Consider the following 17,179-nt stretch of genomic DNA (forward strand, 5'->3'; position numbering starts at 1 on the left):
GTCTAAAGTTTCATTTCAGGTTGTTGGACTTTAATGGTTCAGACATTTACTGAGAAGACCCAGCATTTTCTGTTTCGTTTCTGGGATCCAGTAGCATTGATAGTTTGCAGTAACAATCAATGTTGTCTTTGTTTGAGGAACATATTTGTGGACATATTTGACACCATTTTGCACTCGATATTTCCTAGTTTTCTTCCCTCTACCCGACCCTGTTCCCCTCCCCCAATTTTCCCTCAAGACTTGGAGATCCTCACAGCCATTCTATGATTGATTTTGACTGTTGGAAAATAAATGTACTCTGAGGAACATTCAATTCATCCCAAAACCTTCCTGCATTAAGTTTAGTTTAGAGATAGAGCGCAGAAACAGGCCCTTCGGCCCACCGAGTCCATGCCGACCAGCGATCCCCGCACACGAGCACTATCCTACACACATTAGGAACAATTTATAATTTTACCATACCAGATTATTATCTCAATGGAGTTAGGTTAGGTAAGGGGGAGGTGCAACGAGACCTGGGTGTCCTTGTACACCAGTCACTGAAAGTTGACGTGCAGGTACAGCAGGCAGTGAAGAAAGCTAATGGAATGTTAGCCTTCATAACAAGAGGATTTCAGTATAGGAGTAAAGAGGAATTTTTAAGTGTCATCTGTACGACAGTTAAAGTATTTTCCCCAGGGTGGAAATGACAAAAACTAGAAGGCTTCGCTTCAGGGTGGGAGGGTCAACGTTTGAAGGACATGTGCAGGGCAAGTTGTTTTACACAGAGAGTAGTGGGGTGCATGGAACGCACTGCCAGGGGTGGTGGTGGTGGCGGTGGCAGATACAATACAGCAGATACAATTGACGAGGCTTTTAGATGGGCACATGGATATGCAGGGAATGGAGAGATGTGGATAGTGTGCAGGCAGGGCAGATTAGCTTAAACTTGCCGTCATTAGCTTAAACTTGCAAAGACATTGTGGGCCGAAGGGCCTGTTCCTGTGCTGTACAACTCCTCCCCCTTCTGTGCTGTACAACTCCCCCTCCCCCCAAATCAATCTTTGCACATCCCCAATCCTTTCCACTCCTCACTTTAATTTCATGTTTCATGTATTTCATGACTGTTGGCAGATTAATTTCCCTCCTGGAATAAATAAAGTTCTATTGCATCGTATCGTATCGTATCGTGTCGTATCATATCATATCGCATCGTATCGTACCGTTCTATGTTCTACGTTTTGATGATTAGAAGACTTCGGTCTCCGAAAGGGATGAAGTGTCACGGCTTTGGGTCTGTCTGTGTTTCACAGGTGGGAAAGCATGACGAGGCCTGGATGATCCTGAAGCAGATCCACGACACGAACATGAGAGCCCGGGGCCAACCAGAGAAAGTGTTCACAGTAAGTGTGAAACGATGAAGTGTTCCCAGAGAAAGGGTGGGCTAGGAGTGATGCTTCAGAGTCCTGACAAGGTGAAATGAGTTCAGTTTAGTTTTGGGCAGCCACGGTGGCACAACGGTAGAGTTGCTGCCTTACAGCTCTTGCAGCGCCGGAGACCCGGGTTCCATCCCGTCTGTAAGGAGTTTGTACGTTCTCCCCGCGACCCGCGTGGGTTTTCTCCAAGATCTTCGGTTTCCTCCCACACTCCAAAGACGTACATGCATGTAGGTAAATTGGCTTAGCATGAGTGTAAATTGTCCCTAGTGTGTGGAGGATAGTGTTAATGTGCGGGGATCGCTGGTCGGCATGGACCCAGTGGGCCGAAGGGCTTGTTTCCATGTTGCATCTCTAAACTTAAAAAGATACAGCATGGAAGAAAAAGAAGTAGAAGGGTCTGAAGTACTCTGGCCTATGGAAGGACCGTTCAGAAACCTGGGATGAAGTCGTTCCTGAATCTGATGGTGTGCACTTTCATGCTTCTGTACCTTTTGTCTGAGGGGAGCAGGGGGAAGAGAAAAATGACTGATGTGGGTCAATTTTGATTATGCTGGCTATGCTATATGTTATGTGTAGGCTTATCTTTATGCTTCCAACATTCACTTGTACTGCCTTGAGTTTTGAACTGATCAGAATGGATATAAATGAGATTGACTATTCGTGGCACATTTACTTTCTTAGTTTAGTTTAGTTTAGAGATACAGCGTGGAAACAGGCCCTTCGACCGACCGAGTCCGCACCGACCAGTGATCCCTGACCAATTAACTTACAAATCTGTGCGTCTTTGGAGTGTGGGAGGAAACCTAAGATCTCGGAGAAAACGTACAGACTCCGTACAGACAGCACCCGTAGTTGGGATTGAACAAGGGTCTATGACCCTACAAGGCAGCAACTCTACTGCTGCGCCACCATGCCGACCATAGAAGGTGGTTGAAAACGTGAAATTAAAAACATAAAATCCTGGAAATACTCTGCAGGCCAGTCAGCTCTGTGGTGAAACAGCCAATGTTTCAGATCCCTGACACTTCATCAGCCCCTTCCGGCATTTATAGAGTCATAGAGTGATACAGTGTGGAAATAGGCCCTTCAGCCCAACTTGCCCACACCGGCCAACATGTCCCATCTGCACTGGTCCCACCTGCCAATAGAGTCATAACGTGGAAACAAGCCTTCCAGCCCAACTTTCCCTGTTTTTATTTCAGGGTTTCACTGGATAAATTTAAAAGAGAGTTGGATAAAGCTCTAGGGGCTAGCGGAATCAAGGGATTTGGGGAGAAGGCAGGCACAGGTTACTGATTGTAGATGATCAGCCATGATCACAATGAATGGCGGTGCTGGCTCAAAGGGCCAAATGACCTCCTCTTGCACCTATTTTCTATGTTTCTATGTTTTCAGTATCTGCAGTTTTTGGTTTTCATTTAGGGTTGAAAATCCAATCTGTCTCAGGAAAACATAGAGCAGTGAAGTGTGTTTTATTTACCAGTATTTGTTTCTGCAGGTCAATAGAATCAAGATCCCGAAACAGATCGATGAATTGATAGAGATACAGACGGACACAGGCACCTGGTACATGAGATGGTTTGTTCGAATCAAAACGGAGATGTATGGAGTAAGTAAAACTGGCCTGTGATGTCCTTTCTGGCGATATCTTTCCTCTTGTTTAGTTTTAGTTCGGCTTAGAGATACAGTGCGAAACAGGCCCTTCGGCCCACCGAGTTTGTGCCGGCCAGAGATCCCCGCACGGCAACACTATCCTACACACACTGGGGATAATTTTACATTTCTACCAAGCCAATTGACCCTCAAAAGTGTGTGTCATTAGACTGTGGGAGGAAAGCAAAGACCACGGAGAAAACTCAAGCGGGTCACGGGGAGAACATACAAACTCCCTACAGACAAGCACCGGTAGTCAGGATCGAACCCGGGTCTCTGGCGCTGTCAGGCAGGAGCTCTAGTGCCATGATCCAAGAGACTGTGCACAGGAGAGTAATATTTCACCCGCCATTTGTGGAATCCACGTTGAACGTAGATAAATCTCATTCTGAAATGGCAAAGGCCGAGAGAGTAGTTTTAACAGATAAAAATCAGACCTCCAGTTTAAGGCGTATTGGAAAGATTTCAGCCTGGATTAAAATTTTGGGGCCTCCTGAAAGTGCAACTGGATGAATGATCCCCTTTCCCTGTACAAAAAATCATGTTAGGAATAGATCGGTTAAATGCACAGAGCCTCTTGCTCAGAGTAGGGGAATCGAGAACCAGACGACATAAGTTTAAGGTGAGAGTGGATAGATGTAAGAGAAACTTTTGTTACATAAAGGGTGGTGGGTGTAAGGCACGAGCTGCCGGAGGAGGTAGTTGAGGCAGGGACTTCTGTAATGTTCACGAAACATTTGTTCAGGTACATGGATAGGACAGGTTTAGAGGGATATGGACCTAACACTGGCTAGTGAATGAATGAATGACACTTTGTTATCACATGTGACATGTTACAATGAAACTCTTTGTTTTGCACACCATACACAAGTATGCTAAGAGTCTCCATGTATGTAGATGGGACATGTTGGACGGTGTGCGCAAGTTGGACCGAAGGGCCTGTTTCCACGCTGTATGACTCCATGACCCTTCACGTCCTTTGAAGGGGAGTCAGTATTATTTGCAGGTTTCTGGGAAATCCTGACACCAAAAGGCAGATCTTGTGAAAAGAAAATAAAGAATATGGTTCATTGTGAGCATAAGAAAGGTTCTGTACGGTATCCTGTCATGTTAACTTCCAATGGCGTTATGGTGAACTTACTCTGAGGTGCCATAGAGGCAGGTAGTCTGGTACCGGCACTTGTTCAAGTGAGTGATCATCCCTGGAGGCAGAGCAGACTTGAGCAGTTGTCTTAATTAAACCTAATTAGTCTAGTTAGTTTAGAGATACAGCACTGAAACAGGCCCTTCAGCCCACCGAGTCCGCGCCGACCAGCGATCCCCGCACATTAACACTATCCTACACACACTAAGGACAATTTTACACATGCACCAAGCCTATTAACCTACAAACCTGTACGTCTTTGGAGTGTGGGAGGAAACTGAAGATCGCAGAGAAAACCCACCCGAGCACGGGGAAAACGTACAAACTCCGTACAGACAGCATCCGTAGTTGGGATTGAACCCAGATCTCTGGTGCTGCAAGTGCTGTAAGGCAGCAACTCTACCGCTGCGCCACCGTGCCGGCTGAAAATGAGTCCATTTTCAGACATGCTTCATCTTCCCACCTCAGGAGTACTTTGCAGCCACAAGTCCCATTTCTTATTTAAAAACAATAAGCTCCCAACCCGCATGGCAGCTTCTACTTAGCTCCCTGCATCAGCAGCTGCAGGTTTAATTAAATACCTCTTGAGTTTGACGATGTTGTTCTGTTTTGTTTTCACAGATTTGGTTGACATTCATGAGATGTTTTGACTACCCTGTCAGGCGAAACACCATTCTGCTGATTATAGTTTGGTCAACCTTGTCATTTGGGTAAGGCTTCCTGTACTCACAGCCCATTAAACATAACTTATCTGTGATGTAAACTGTTCTAAAGTATCACTCAACCTACTTGCCTCCTTGGTTACCCACAGACTCTCTTTGATTGGACTTTGCTGGCTTTATCTTGCACTGAACGTTATTCCCTTATCGTGTATCTGTATATTGTGAATGGCTCGATTGTAATCACGTATTGTCCTTCCGCTGACTGGTTAGCACGCAACAAAAGCTTTTCACTGTACCTCGGTACATGTGACAATAAAACTAAACTGAACTGAACGTGTCCTGTTCAGGAATGTGATGCCCGAACCAATATGGGTAAATCAATGGCTGAATGATACATGTCACTGTGAAATTCTTTGTTTTGCCCACCATACACAAAGTATGTTGGGGAGCCCAGTGGGGGTCCCTCTATGCAGGGATTCTACCCCTCTCGATCAGAGACCTGGGGTGGAGGGTACTGCACCATTGGGTCCCCTACAAGCTGGCTCGAAGGGCCGAATGGCCTACTCCTGCACCTAATGTCTATTGTCTATTGTTTCTCTCGCGGTTCACAGACTCGCCAGCCGCCTGCCACTGTTGTGGGCTGGACGAGTCTGTGTACCACATGTACATGGAGTGTGTGAGTCTGTGTACCAGGTGTACATGGAGTGTGTGAGTCTGTGTACCACGTGTATATGGAGTGTGTGAGTCTGTGTACCAGGTGTACATGGAGTGTGTGAGTCTGTGTACCAGGTGTACATGGAGTGTGTGAGTCTGTGTACCAGGTGTATATGGTGTGTGTGAGTCTATGTACCACGTGTACATGGAATGTGTGAGTCTGTGTACCAGGTGTACATGGAGTGTGTGAGTCTGTGTACCACGTGTATATGGAGCGTGTGAGTCTGTGTATCAGGTGTATATGGAGTGTGTGAGTCTGTGTACCACGTGTACATGGAATGTGTGAGTCTGTGTACCAGGTGTACATGGAGTGTGTGAGTCTGTGTACCACGTGTATATGGAGCGTGTGAGTCTGTGTATCAGGTGTATATGGAGTGTGTGAGTCTGTGTACCATGTGTACATGGAGTGTGTGAGTCTGTGTACCACGTGTACATGGAGTGTGTGAGTCTGTGTACCACGTGTATATGGAGTGTGTGAGTCTGTGTACCACGTGTATGTGGAGTGTGTGAGGTTGCAGCCCCTGTTCCATTATCTAAAGGGGCTGCTCCTTGCCTTCCGGCTGCACTTCTCACCCACCATCCTCATCTTTGGACACCCTGTGCGTAGGGGAGAGGGTGGGGCCGAAGATATCCTGGTTGGGTTGCTCCTGGGCCTGGCCAAGCTGGCCATCCGCGACTCGCGGCGCCAGGCGGAAGAGGGCTCTGCCCGAGCCGGCTGCCTACCCCTTTTCCGAGGTTACATCCTCGCCCGGGTGGTGTTAGAGAGGGACTACGCGCTGTCCACGGGCACCCTGGGGGATCTCCGGGACCGCTGGGCACCGCGGGGGATTGGATGTATCCTTGACAAGGAGTGTAAGATAGAAGTATAGTAGTTTATCATTTGTCATGTATTATGGTGGTGGGTTCTGTTTTGGTTTTATTGTATTGTATATATTATTTTAATATTTGAATAAATATTTTTGATTAATAATTTAAAAACATACACAAAGTATACAAAGAGTTGCTAAGTATAGGGTGCCAACAAAGTTACAGTGTTCAATGTAGTCCCAATGGTCCATCTTCAGTGTGGATGGACTGATAACTATATACGAGTGGCACAGATGGTAAAGCTATTACCTCACAGTGCCAGGGACCCTGATTCAATTCAGACTTTGGGTGCTGAAGGTATGGAATTTGCACCTTCTCCCTGTGACCGCGAGGGTTTCCTCCGGGTGCTCTGGTTCCCCCCCCCCCCCTCCCCCCCCCCCCCCCCCCCCCCCCCCACATCACAAAGTTGTGCAGATTTGTCGGTTATGTGGTCTCTGTAAATTGCTCGTGGTGTGTAGGGAATAGTTGCGGAGATGGGATAACATGGAGCTCGTGTGAACGGGCGATTGATGGTTGGTGTAGACTCGGTGGGCCGAAGGGCCCGTTTCCATGTTGTATCACTAAAGTAAACTAAAGTAAATTAAACTAAGTATGCATCTTTTGATGTGTTTATGCTTTATTTTTCATTGTCAACTGTATGTTTGTGTTGTCATTTGTGAGCGGAGCACCAAGGCACATTCCTTGTATATGCACATACTTGGCCAATAAACCTATTCATTCATTCGTTCATTCATCAAGATTATTATCTGAATGGTGTCAAGTTAGGAAAAGGGGACATACAACGTGATCTGGGTGTCTTAGTGCATCAGTCACTGAAAGGAAGCATGCAGGTACAGCAGGCAGTGAAGAAAGCCAATGGAATGTTGGCCTTCATAACAAGAGGAGTTGAGTATAGGAGCAAAGAGGTCCTTCTGCAGTTGTACAGGGCCCTAGTGAGACCGCACCTGGAGTACTGTATGCAGTTTTGGTCTCCAAATTTGAGGAAGGATATTCTTGCTATTGAGGGCGTGCAGCGTAGGTTTACTAGGTTAATTCCCGGAATGGCGGGACTGTCGTATGTTGAAAGACTGGAGCGACTAGGTTTGTATACACTGGAATTTAGAAGGATGAGAGGGGATCTTATCGAAACGTATAAACTTATTAAGGGGTTGGACACGTTAGAGGCAGGAAACATGTTCCCAATGTTGGGGGAGTCCAGAACCAGGGGCCACAGTTTAAGAATAAGGGGTAGGCCATTTAGAACAGATGAGGAAAAACTTTTTTAGTCAGAGAGTTGTGAATCTGTGGAATTCTCTGCCTCAGAGGGCAGTGGAGGCCAATTCTCTGAATACATTCAAGAGAGAGCTAAATAGAGCTCTTAAGGATAGCGGAGTCAGAGGGGTATGGGGAGAAGGCAGGAACGGGGTACTGATTGAGAATGATCAGCCATGATCACATTGAATGGCGGTGCTGGCTCGAAGGGCCGAATGCCCATCTCCTGCACCTATTTTCTATTGTCTATTGTCTATTGTACATTGCAAATGGCTCGATTGTAATCATGTATTGTCTTTCCGCTGACTGGATAGCAAGCAACAAAAGCTTTTCACTGTACCTCGGCACATGTGACAATAAACTAAGCTAAACTCGATGCTGTCTAATTACCCGTGCAGGATACTCGAGTGAGTGCATCCAAGGTGAGGTGAGATACACTGCTGTGCTGGCCTGAACTCAACACATCTTTATTTCACAGCAATTAGGCACTTGCGCCTTCCTGAGCAAATTGAACGAGACAATGCAGGACTGCCTGAGGGTGCAGCAAAGGAGGGAACATATTTTCATGAATAAAAAACGCGTTTGCACTTTTTTTCCTTGAAAGTCGCTGGAACGGTGGAAAGAAACCAGTGTTGGCATATTTGAAGCCCAGTTATTTCCTACCCACGGATCGCAGTAGTCGGTTAATTAATCAATTATGAAACCATCCATTATGTGTGTTATCACATCATGCATTCCATTATTTCCTCTCAAGCATCACTAAACAGATTTAATTGCATAAACAGCAAAGAGTTGGAGCAAATTGCTTCCTGTGCATCAGAGGAATTGAAAACAACATCCTTCTGTTCTGATTTGTACACCTTCTGGCAGACGCAAGTCTCTTAGCCCACTCTTTTACGTTTCAGTTACTATGGTCTCTCTGTCTGGTTTCCTGACGTCATCAAGCACCTTCAAGCCGATGAGTATGCATCCCGGGTGAAAAGGTTTTATGGAGAAAGAGTCGAAGATTTTGTGTTCAACTTTACACTGGAGAACCAAATCCACACCAATGGAGAGTACATAAAAGACAGGTCAGGTTCGGCTTGGTCATTTATCTCATTGCTTGCCAAAGGCCAAACACATTCATAACTTCATTAGTTCCAGGAGCAGAATGAGTCCATTCGTCCCATCAAGTCTACTCCACCGATCAACCATCAAGTCAAGTCAAGTCAATTTTTATTTGTATAGCACATTTAAAAACAACCCACGTTGACCAAAGTGCTGTACATCTGATTAGGTTCCAATGGAAAAAAAGAAATGAAACATACAGTAGCACGCAAACAGTTCACAGCGCCTCCTCAATGAGCCTCAAACGCTAGGGAGTAGAAATAGGTTTTGAGCCTGGACTTAAAGGAGTCGATGGAGGGGGCAGTTCTGTTGGGGAGAGGGATGCTGTTCCACAGTCTAGGAGCTGCAACCGCAAAAGCGCGGTCACCCCTGAGCTTAAGCCTAGACCGCGGGATAGTGAGTAGCTCCAAGTCAGCCGACCTGAGGGACCTGGAGTTAGCGAGGGGGGTTAGAAGATTTTTGATGTAGGGGGGGGGAGTGTCCATTTAGGGCTTTATACGTGAATAGGAGGAGAATAGAGAACCATGGCTGTTCTCTCTCCCTCCGAACCCCATTCTCCTGACTTCTCCCCATTACCTCTAACACCTGTACTAATCAAGAATCTATCTAGCTCTGCCTTAAATATATCCACTGACGTCCTCCAGAGCCTTCTGTGGCAAAGAATCCCACAGATTCACCATCCTCTGACTAAAGAAATTCCTCCTCATCTCCTTCCTTAAAGAACGTCCTTTAATTCTGGGGGCTATAACTTCTAGTCCGAGACTCTCCCACTAAACAGAACCTTCGGCCCAACTTGCCCACAACGGCCAACATGTCCCAACTACATTAGTCCCACCTGCCTGCTTTTGACCCATATCCCTATTAACTTGTCCAATCCATGTACCTGTCCAAATGTTTCTTAAACGTTGTGATAGTCCCTGCCTCAACTACCTCCTCCAGCAGCTCGTTCCATACACCCACCACTCTTTGTGTGAAAAAGCTACCCCTCAAGTTGTTCTTAAACCTTCCCCCCCCCCCCAACTCTGACCCCCCCCCCCCCCCCCCGCCCCACACCCTTCACCTTAAACCCATGTCCTCTAGTTCTCAATTCCCTTAACACCTGTACTGATCAAGAATCTATCTACCTCTGCCTTAAATATAAAGATTCTAGTCTGGGCAAGAGATTCTTCTTCAGAATTTTTTTGAAAATCAGCATCTACAGTTCCTAGAAGGATGAGAGGGGATCTTATCGAAACATATAAGATTATTAAGGGATTAGACATGCTAGAGGCAGGAAACATGTTCCCGATGTTGGGGGGGTCCAGAACCAGGGGCCACAGTTTAAGAATAAGGGGTAGTCCATTTAGAACGGAGATGAAGAAAAACTTTTTCACTCAGAGAGTTGTAAATCTTTGGAATTCTCTACCTCAGAAGGCAGTGGAGGCCAATTCTCTGGATGCTTTCAAGAGAGAGTTAGATACTCTTAATGACAGTGGAGTCAGGGGGGATGGGGAGAAGGCAGGAACGGGGTACTGATTGTGGTTGATCAGCCATGATCACATTGAATGGCGGTGCTGGCTCGAAGGGCCGAATGGCCTACTCCTGCACCTATTGTCTATTGTCTATTGTCTGTTGTTTCCCCGTAAGCAATAAAATATATATTTCCTTTTTTTAATAGGTTCAGCGTCATGAAGTTTAGATCAGTAACCTTTGAAGATTCCCTCTTTAAGAACTGCTATTTTGAAGATGTGACATCTTTATTGACTTATTTTAAGAACTGCACATTTACAGAAACTCTTTTCTATAATACAGGTCAGTGTGTAAATCAAGAGTCAAGAGAGTTTTATTGTCATTTGTCCCAGATAGAACAATGAAATTCTTACTTGCAGCAGCACGACCCGAAACGTCACCCATTCCTTCTCTCCCGAGATGCTGCCTGACCTGCTGAGTTACTCCAGCATTTTGTGAATAAATCGATTTGTACCAGCATCTGCAGTTATTTTCTTATGTAAAGATAGTACTCTGTAAACAATATAACACACAAAAACCAAAATTCAGTGTATGTGTGTGTGTACATGCATAATATATACATAATATACACACACATAGGTATATATATAATATATATATGTGTATGTATGCACGCATTTATGTGTATTATATATATGTACACACACGCACACACACACACACACACACACACACACATATACACACACACACACACACACACACACACACACACACACACACACACACACACACAAACAGACACACACGCAAACACATATACACACATACATACACATAAAAACACACAATAATAGTGCAAAAAGACAAAATCCAATGCCCCCAAGTCTATGTAGTTCAAAGCTTATTTGGAGGTTGTAGTGTTTATTAGCCAGAGCAGCAGGACTATGATCTCCTGTGGTTGCCATCTTATCAATTGCACCGTGATCACCTCCCGACCCAACACTGTCCTGGTTGGCAACTCATCAGCTACATTTCAGTGACATGTCCAGCGTCCAAACCAAGCCACAGAGAATGGTCTGCTCTGTGAAACATCCTTACCTCTTCAAAGACCTGGTCTGTACCCTTCAGTTCCAAGGCCCATAATAATCCTTCTGAACATGGCGCCGCAGCGGTCGAGTTGCTGCCTTACAGCGCCAGAGACCCGGGTTTGATCCTAATACTCGGGTGCCGTCTGTACGGAGTTTGGACGTTCCCCCCGTGACCTGTGTGGGTTTTCTCCTGGATCTCCGGTTTCCTCCCACATTCCAAAAATGTACAGGTTTGTAGGTTAATTCGCTGTGTGTAGGATAGTGTTAGTGTGTGGGGATCAATGGTCGGCGTGGACTCGGTGGGCCGAAGGGCCTGTTGCCACGCTGTTTCTCTAAACTAAACTAAACTAAACCAGTTAGCCTGCATTCACCTAGTTTACAGTTGCCACTTCAACTATGCTTCATGGAAACTTTAGTCCATTTGCTCCTTTGTGAATGGGAGGTAGAGATTTCACCCCTTATAAAGTAGTCTGAAACATCACAGAAGTGGTGACACCCCTTGCACTGGACAAATAGCAAGTAACTGATGAAATTACAACAACTTTCAGAACAGTCACGTTTCACCACTAGTTAAGAGATTGAATATAATTAGATCCCGTTTTCAACATCATCAGTATATTGAAGAGAGACACAAAATGCTGGAGGAACTCAGCTGGACATGCAGCATCTCTGGAGGAAAGGAATGGGTGACGTTTCAGGGCAAGACCCTTCTTCAGACTGGTCATCAATACACTGGTAGCTTCAACCATAGCCAAGCATGAAATTGTCAGTGAAGTATACCTACTCTGAGCATTGAATGAAATTGAATGCAAATAGAATCTCATTGTGTACACACAAGGAACTGCAGATGCTAGATTACAAAAAGAAACATATAAAGTGCTGGAGTAACTCATCAAGTCAGGTAGCATCTCGGAAAGACATGGATATGTGATGTTTTGGTTCTGGACCTGTCTTCAGATGGGGGGTAAGTGGGGGGGGAGGGGAGAAAGCTGGAAGAGAGGTGGGCACAGGACAAAGCCTGACAAGTGATAGGTGGACACAAAATACTGGAGTAACTCAGCGGGTTAGACAGAAGAGGAATAGTCACATCACCTATTCCTTTTCTCCAGAGAGGCTGCTTGACCCGCGGAGTTACTCCAGCATTCTGTGTCTATCTTCAGTATAAACCAACATCTGCAGTTCCTTCCTGCACAAGTGATAGGTGGATACAGGTGACGGGGGTTTTAATTGGCAGATAGGTGGAGAAAGGCTAGAGATGAACAAAAAAGCTATAAGATTTAGTAGAGAAGAGGAGCGAAATGTGAAGCCAGAGGAATGGATGTAGGTGGAAGGGGTTGGTGGGGAATGGGAAAGAGGGGGTGGGATAGTGGGAACTTGAACATGAGGCGAGAAGAACATTTCCACGTCCGGATTTCAAATTTACCTCTTGATGTAATATATCAGTGAGGAAATCACACTGTGTGCGATCTCATCAAAGACAAAACCACTTATTCACACATCTTCCTTCAATAACCAACAGAGAAATTCTAGAAGCTAGACGCAAAATGCTGTCGTAACTCTGCGGGTCAGGCAGCATCTCTGGAGAAAAGGAATAGGGTGACATTTCGGTTCGAAATCCTTCGTCACATTAAGGGTCAGGGTTGGAGGGAAACTAGAGGTATGAAAAGCTTCAGAACAAATCAGAGGTGGCACCGATGACCAAGTAAAGGCGGAGACCACAATGGTCCATTGTTGGCTGTGAAAGAGGTGACAACGAAGGGATATAAGGATGCAAACAGTAGAACTGGCAGGACGACTAGGGAGGGGCAGAGAGAGAGGGAATGCAAGAGTTACTTGAAATTAGAGAAATCAATATTTATACTGCCGGATTGTAAACCGCCCAAGCGAAATATGAGGTGCTGTTCCTCCAATTTGTGTGGGGCCTCACCCTGACAGTGGAGGAGGCCCAGGACAGAAAGGCCAGCGTGGGAAGGGGAGTTAAAATAGAGAGCAAACAGGATAGAACTTGGTGGACCAAGTCACGTGTTCAGTGAAATGGTCAACAAGATTACGCTTGGTCTCAACTGGGAGATCCTATAAGTTTGGGACTATATATATATATAAATATATATACAGTAGCTATTTCACACTACATCTCCCACCCAGGGGAATATAGCACAGCCAATCATCTACAATAAACAGTACGCCTTGTGAAACATTAACCTGAATGCTGTCTACAGAGTTTGAGCGGAAATATTTTCATAATTAACCGCATAGTTTTCCAGTGTTTCTCCCTGTGCTTACCCACTTTGATTTTTCTTGGCAGCCGTTCACACGGATAATGAGGAATAATAAGGCGGAAATACCCCGACCGTCAAGTTATTTGATTCATAATTTCACCTTTGAATCATTGCCAAGCATAAAATTTACTTGCATTTTCTTGATTTTCTTCAGATCTTGAAGAATCTAAATTCATTGACTGTCATTTTATCAACACTACTTTCCTACACAATAAGAAAGGATGTCAGATTAACTTTGATGAAGACTACAGTGCCTACTGGATATATTTTGTCAACTTCCTTGGAACGTTGGCTGTGTTGCCAGGAAATATTATCTCCGCGTTGCTGATGGATAGAATTGGACGTTTGACAATGTTAGGTAAAGTCTCATGCGATTTTCCGAACATTTCAGTTGATTGGTAATGAGCACTTGGTAGTTTCACAATCCCACCTCATTTAATGGAGTGTTAAGAATGGAATTGATTCCAGTTTGATTCCAACCATCTTGTTCAGGTTCCTTTGCTTCTTATTTGGAAAGAGAACTTTGCTCTCAACCTGACCCTGGAATGAATTAAACAGCAGGTTTGCTTTCTAAATTGTTCTGAATTAGCCAATTTTACCCAGCGCAGTATTCAAACTAACACTAATGGGCTTATTGGCTCTCGTGGCAAAGAGCAAAACAGGCCAAAATTCTTGTTAGTATCTCAGTCTAAAGGTCATGTGGGTACCTGGATAAGACAGCATAAAGCTTGTTTATGATCCCTCTCTCCTCTTGCTCTCACTTACAGTCCAGTGGGATACAATCAGGTAGTCAGGACAGAAAATTCTTGGAATTCCACTTGGCTGAAATTCTGCCCGTTTGTTGGATTTCTCGTCATGCAGCATGGAAACAGGCTCTTAGGCCCAACTCATCCATGCCGAACAAGAGGCCCCATCTAAGCTGGTTCCATTTGACCGCATTTGGTCCATATCCCTCTCAACCTTTCCTGTCCATGTACCTGTCCAAGTGCCTTTTAAATGGTATTGTATCCGCCCCAACTACCTCCTCTGGCATCTTATTCCATATACGCACTATCCTCAGAAATCCAATATGTACCCCTGGGTTAAACTGTAAATATACTTTTCACAATTTACAACGTTGTCACATGATCATTTTCACTCGAAGTTTAACGTCCTGTGAAAACAGAATGTGGTATGTTAACAACCCGCTTTGCTTGCAGTCATCTCAATCGGGATGTTACCACATTCTCATTTCTCAAAGCATTCTGTTAAGACTCACAGGATATTTTTAGTGGCATGGTGGCACAGCGGTAGAGTTGCAGCCTTACAGCGCTTGCAGTGCCAGAGACCCGGGTTCGATCCCGACTGCGGGCGCTGTAGTTTGTACGGAGTTTGTACGTTCTTTCCGTGCCCTGTGTAGGTATACTCCGAGATCTTCAGTTTCCTCCCACACTCCAAAGACGTACATGTTTGTAGGTTAATTGGCTTGGTGTATGTGTAAATTGTCCCTAGTGTGTGTAGGATAGTGTTAACGTGCGTGGATCGCTGGTGGGCACGGACTAGGTGGGCCGCAGGCCCTGTTTCTGCGCTGTATCTCTAAACTAAACTAAACTAAACTAAGAAGCTCTAGATTTTAAAGTAAAGTTGTTTGCCACAAAATGGAATTCGGAAGGAAAAATGAATTTGCCGACCTTTTGATGAACTACATCAGGAGGCATGATGGGAAAAGTTGGCGTTGAATTAATCGGACAATTACATTATTTTACTTGAAGAAATACAAGAATGTTTCTTGCTTTGGCAACTGGGACCCTTTTTGTGCATAGATTAGTTTCCCACCTAACAATAACTATAAATCAATATGTGCCTCATTAGCTGTAAGGATTTTTAGGAGTTGGCACAGTGGTGCAGGGTTAGAGTTGCTGCCTTGCAGCGCCAGAGACCCGGGTTCCATCCTGACTGCAGGTGCTGTCTATACTGAATTTGTACGTTCTCCCTATGATCTGTGATCCCTGTGATCTGCGGAGAGTAGTGCGTTCGGCTGAACGCACTATGGAACTACACTTGCCCCCCTGCAGGACCTATACATCAGGAGGTGCAGATCCAGAGCCAGCAACATTATGGGGGGCCCCCTACCACCCCAGGAACGGACTGTTCCAGCTGCTACGGTCAGGCAAACGCCTCCGCTGTCACGCTGTGAAAACAGAGAGGATGAGACGGAGTTTCTTCCCACAGGCCATCAGGACTGTTAACTCTCATATCACCGGGGACTAATTTAATTTACTGTATTAATTTATTTTTTGTGTTAAAATTTTTTTTTCTATTCTGTTTTGTAGTTTTAGCACAATCCGCAGGCGTTGCAACTTTCATTTCACTGCACACCTTGTATATGTATGTGACAAATAAACTTGACTTGACTTGACTTGATGACGTGGGTTTTTCCAGGGTGCTCCGATTTCCTCCCACACTCCAAAGACTTACAGGTTTGTAGGTTGATTGGCTACAGTAAAAAATGTAATTTGTCCCTAGTTTGTGTAGGATAGTGCCAGTGTATGGGGATGGCTTGGGCCGAACGGTCAATTTCTGCCCTGTATCTCTAAACTAAACTAAACTAAACTAAACTAAACTAAACTAAACTAAACTAAACTAAACCTTGGAAGTCATGAAAATGCAAATGTTTTTCTTGTTTGGGCAGGTCATCTTGTGATTGTTATTATTCCCATAAAGTCATTGCTATCCTTGATTGTTATTTTTTCCTTCCCACACACGTTGGCGATGCCATGCATTGCAGCGTTTTCTGTGCCTGTTTCACATTGAAACCTGTTGCCTTTCCAACCTCTGTAGGTGGCTCCATGGTCCTCTCTGGGATCAGCTGCTTTTTCCTGTGGTTTGGGAACAGTGAAGCCATAATGATCGGAATGCTGTGCCTGTACAACGGTCTCACCATTTCCGCGTGGAACTCCCTTGACGTGATCACCGTAGAGCTTCTGCCAACTGACAGGAGGTCGGTCTGCAACCCAGCTTTCTTTTGCAAATGTTCATGTTCATACGTTCATAAGTGATAGGAGCACAATTAGACAATAGACAATGGACAATAGGCAATAGGTGCAGGAGGAGGCCATTCGGCCCTTCGAGCCAGCACCGTCATTCACCATGATCATGGCTGATCATGCACAACCCCGTTCCTGCCTTCTCCCCATACTCCCTGACTCCGCTATCATTAAGAGCTCTATCTAACTCTCTCTTGAAAGCATCCAGAGAATTGGCCCCCACTGCCTTCTGAGGCAGAGAATTCCACAGCTTCACAACTCTCTGAGTGAAAACGTTTTTCCTCATCTCAGTTCTAAATGGCCTACCCCTTATTCTTAAACTGTGGCCCCTGGTTCTGGACTCCCCCAACATTGGGAACATGTTTCCTGCCTCTAACGTGTCCAACCCCTTAATAATCTTATACGTTTCGATAAGATCTCCTCTCATCCTTCTAAATTCCAGAGTATACAAGCCTAGTCGCTCCAGTCTTTCAACATATGACAGTCCCGCCATTCCGGGAATTAACCTAGTAAACCTA

At 45.1% G+C, this 17,179-nt stretch overlaps 1 protein-coding gene across 2 annotated transcripts in view; it reads left to right on the forward strand.

Annotated features, from left to right (window-relative positions):
- sv2ca (synaptic vesicle glycoprotein 2Ca) overlaps window positions 1-17,179 on the forward strand; it is a 170,498-nt gene that overhangs the window by 143,471 nt on the left and 9,848 nt on the right. For both annotated transcript variants that reach the window (XM_078396641.1, XM_078396642.1), the window contains exons 6-12: window positions 1,293-1,382; window positions 2,917-3,027; window positions 4,837-4,925; window positions 8,615-8,779; window positions 10,474-10,607; window positions 13,790-13,993; window positions 16,456-16,615. In XM_078396641.1, the coding sequence (XP_078252767.1) occupies window positions 1,293-1,382; window positions 2,917-3,027; window positions 4,837-4,925; window positions 8,615-8,779; window positions 10,474-10,607; window positions 13,790-13,993; window positions 16,456-16,615 (953 nt within the window). The remainder of the gene's footprint in view (window positions 1-1,292; window positions 1,383-2,916; window positions 3,028-4,836; window positions 4,926-8,614; window positions 8,780-10,473; window positions 10,608-13,789; window positions 13,994-16,455; window positions 16,616-17,179) is intronic.

The sequence above is a fragment of the Rhinoraja longicauda genome, chromosome 3 (genome assembly GCF_053455715.1).
Source record: "Rhinoraja longicauda isolate Sanriku21f chromosome 3, sRhiLon1.1, whole genome shotgun sequence".
NCBI classification, from domain to species: Eukaryota; Metazoa; Chordata; class Chondrichthyes; order Rajiformes; family Arhynchobatidae; genus Rhinoraja; species Rhinoraja longicauda.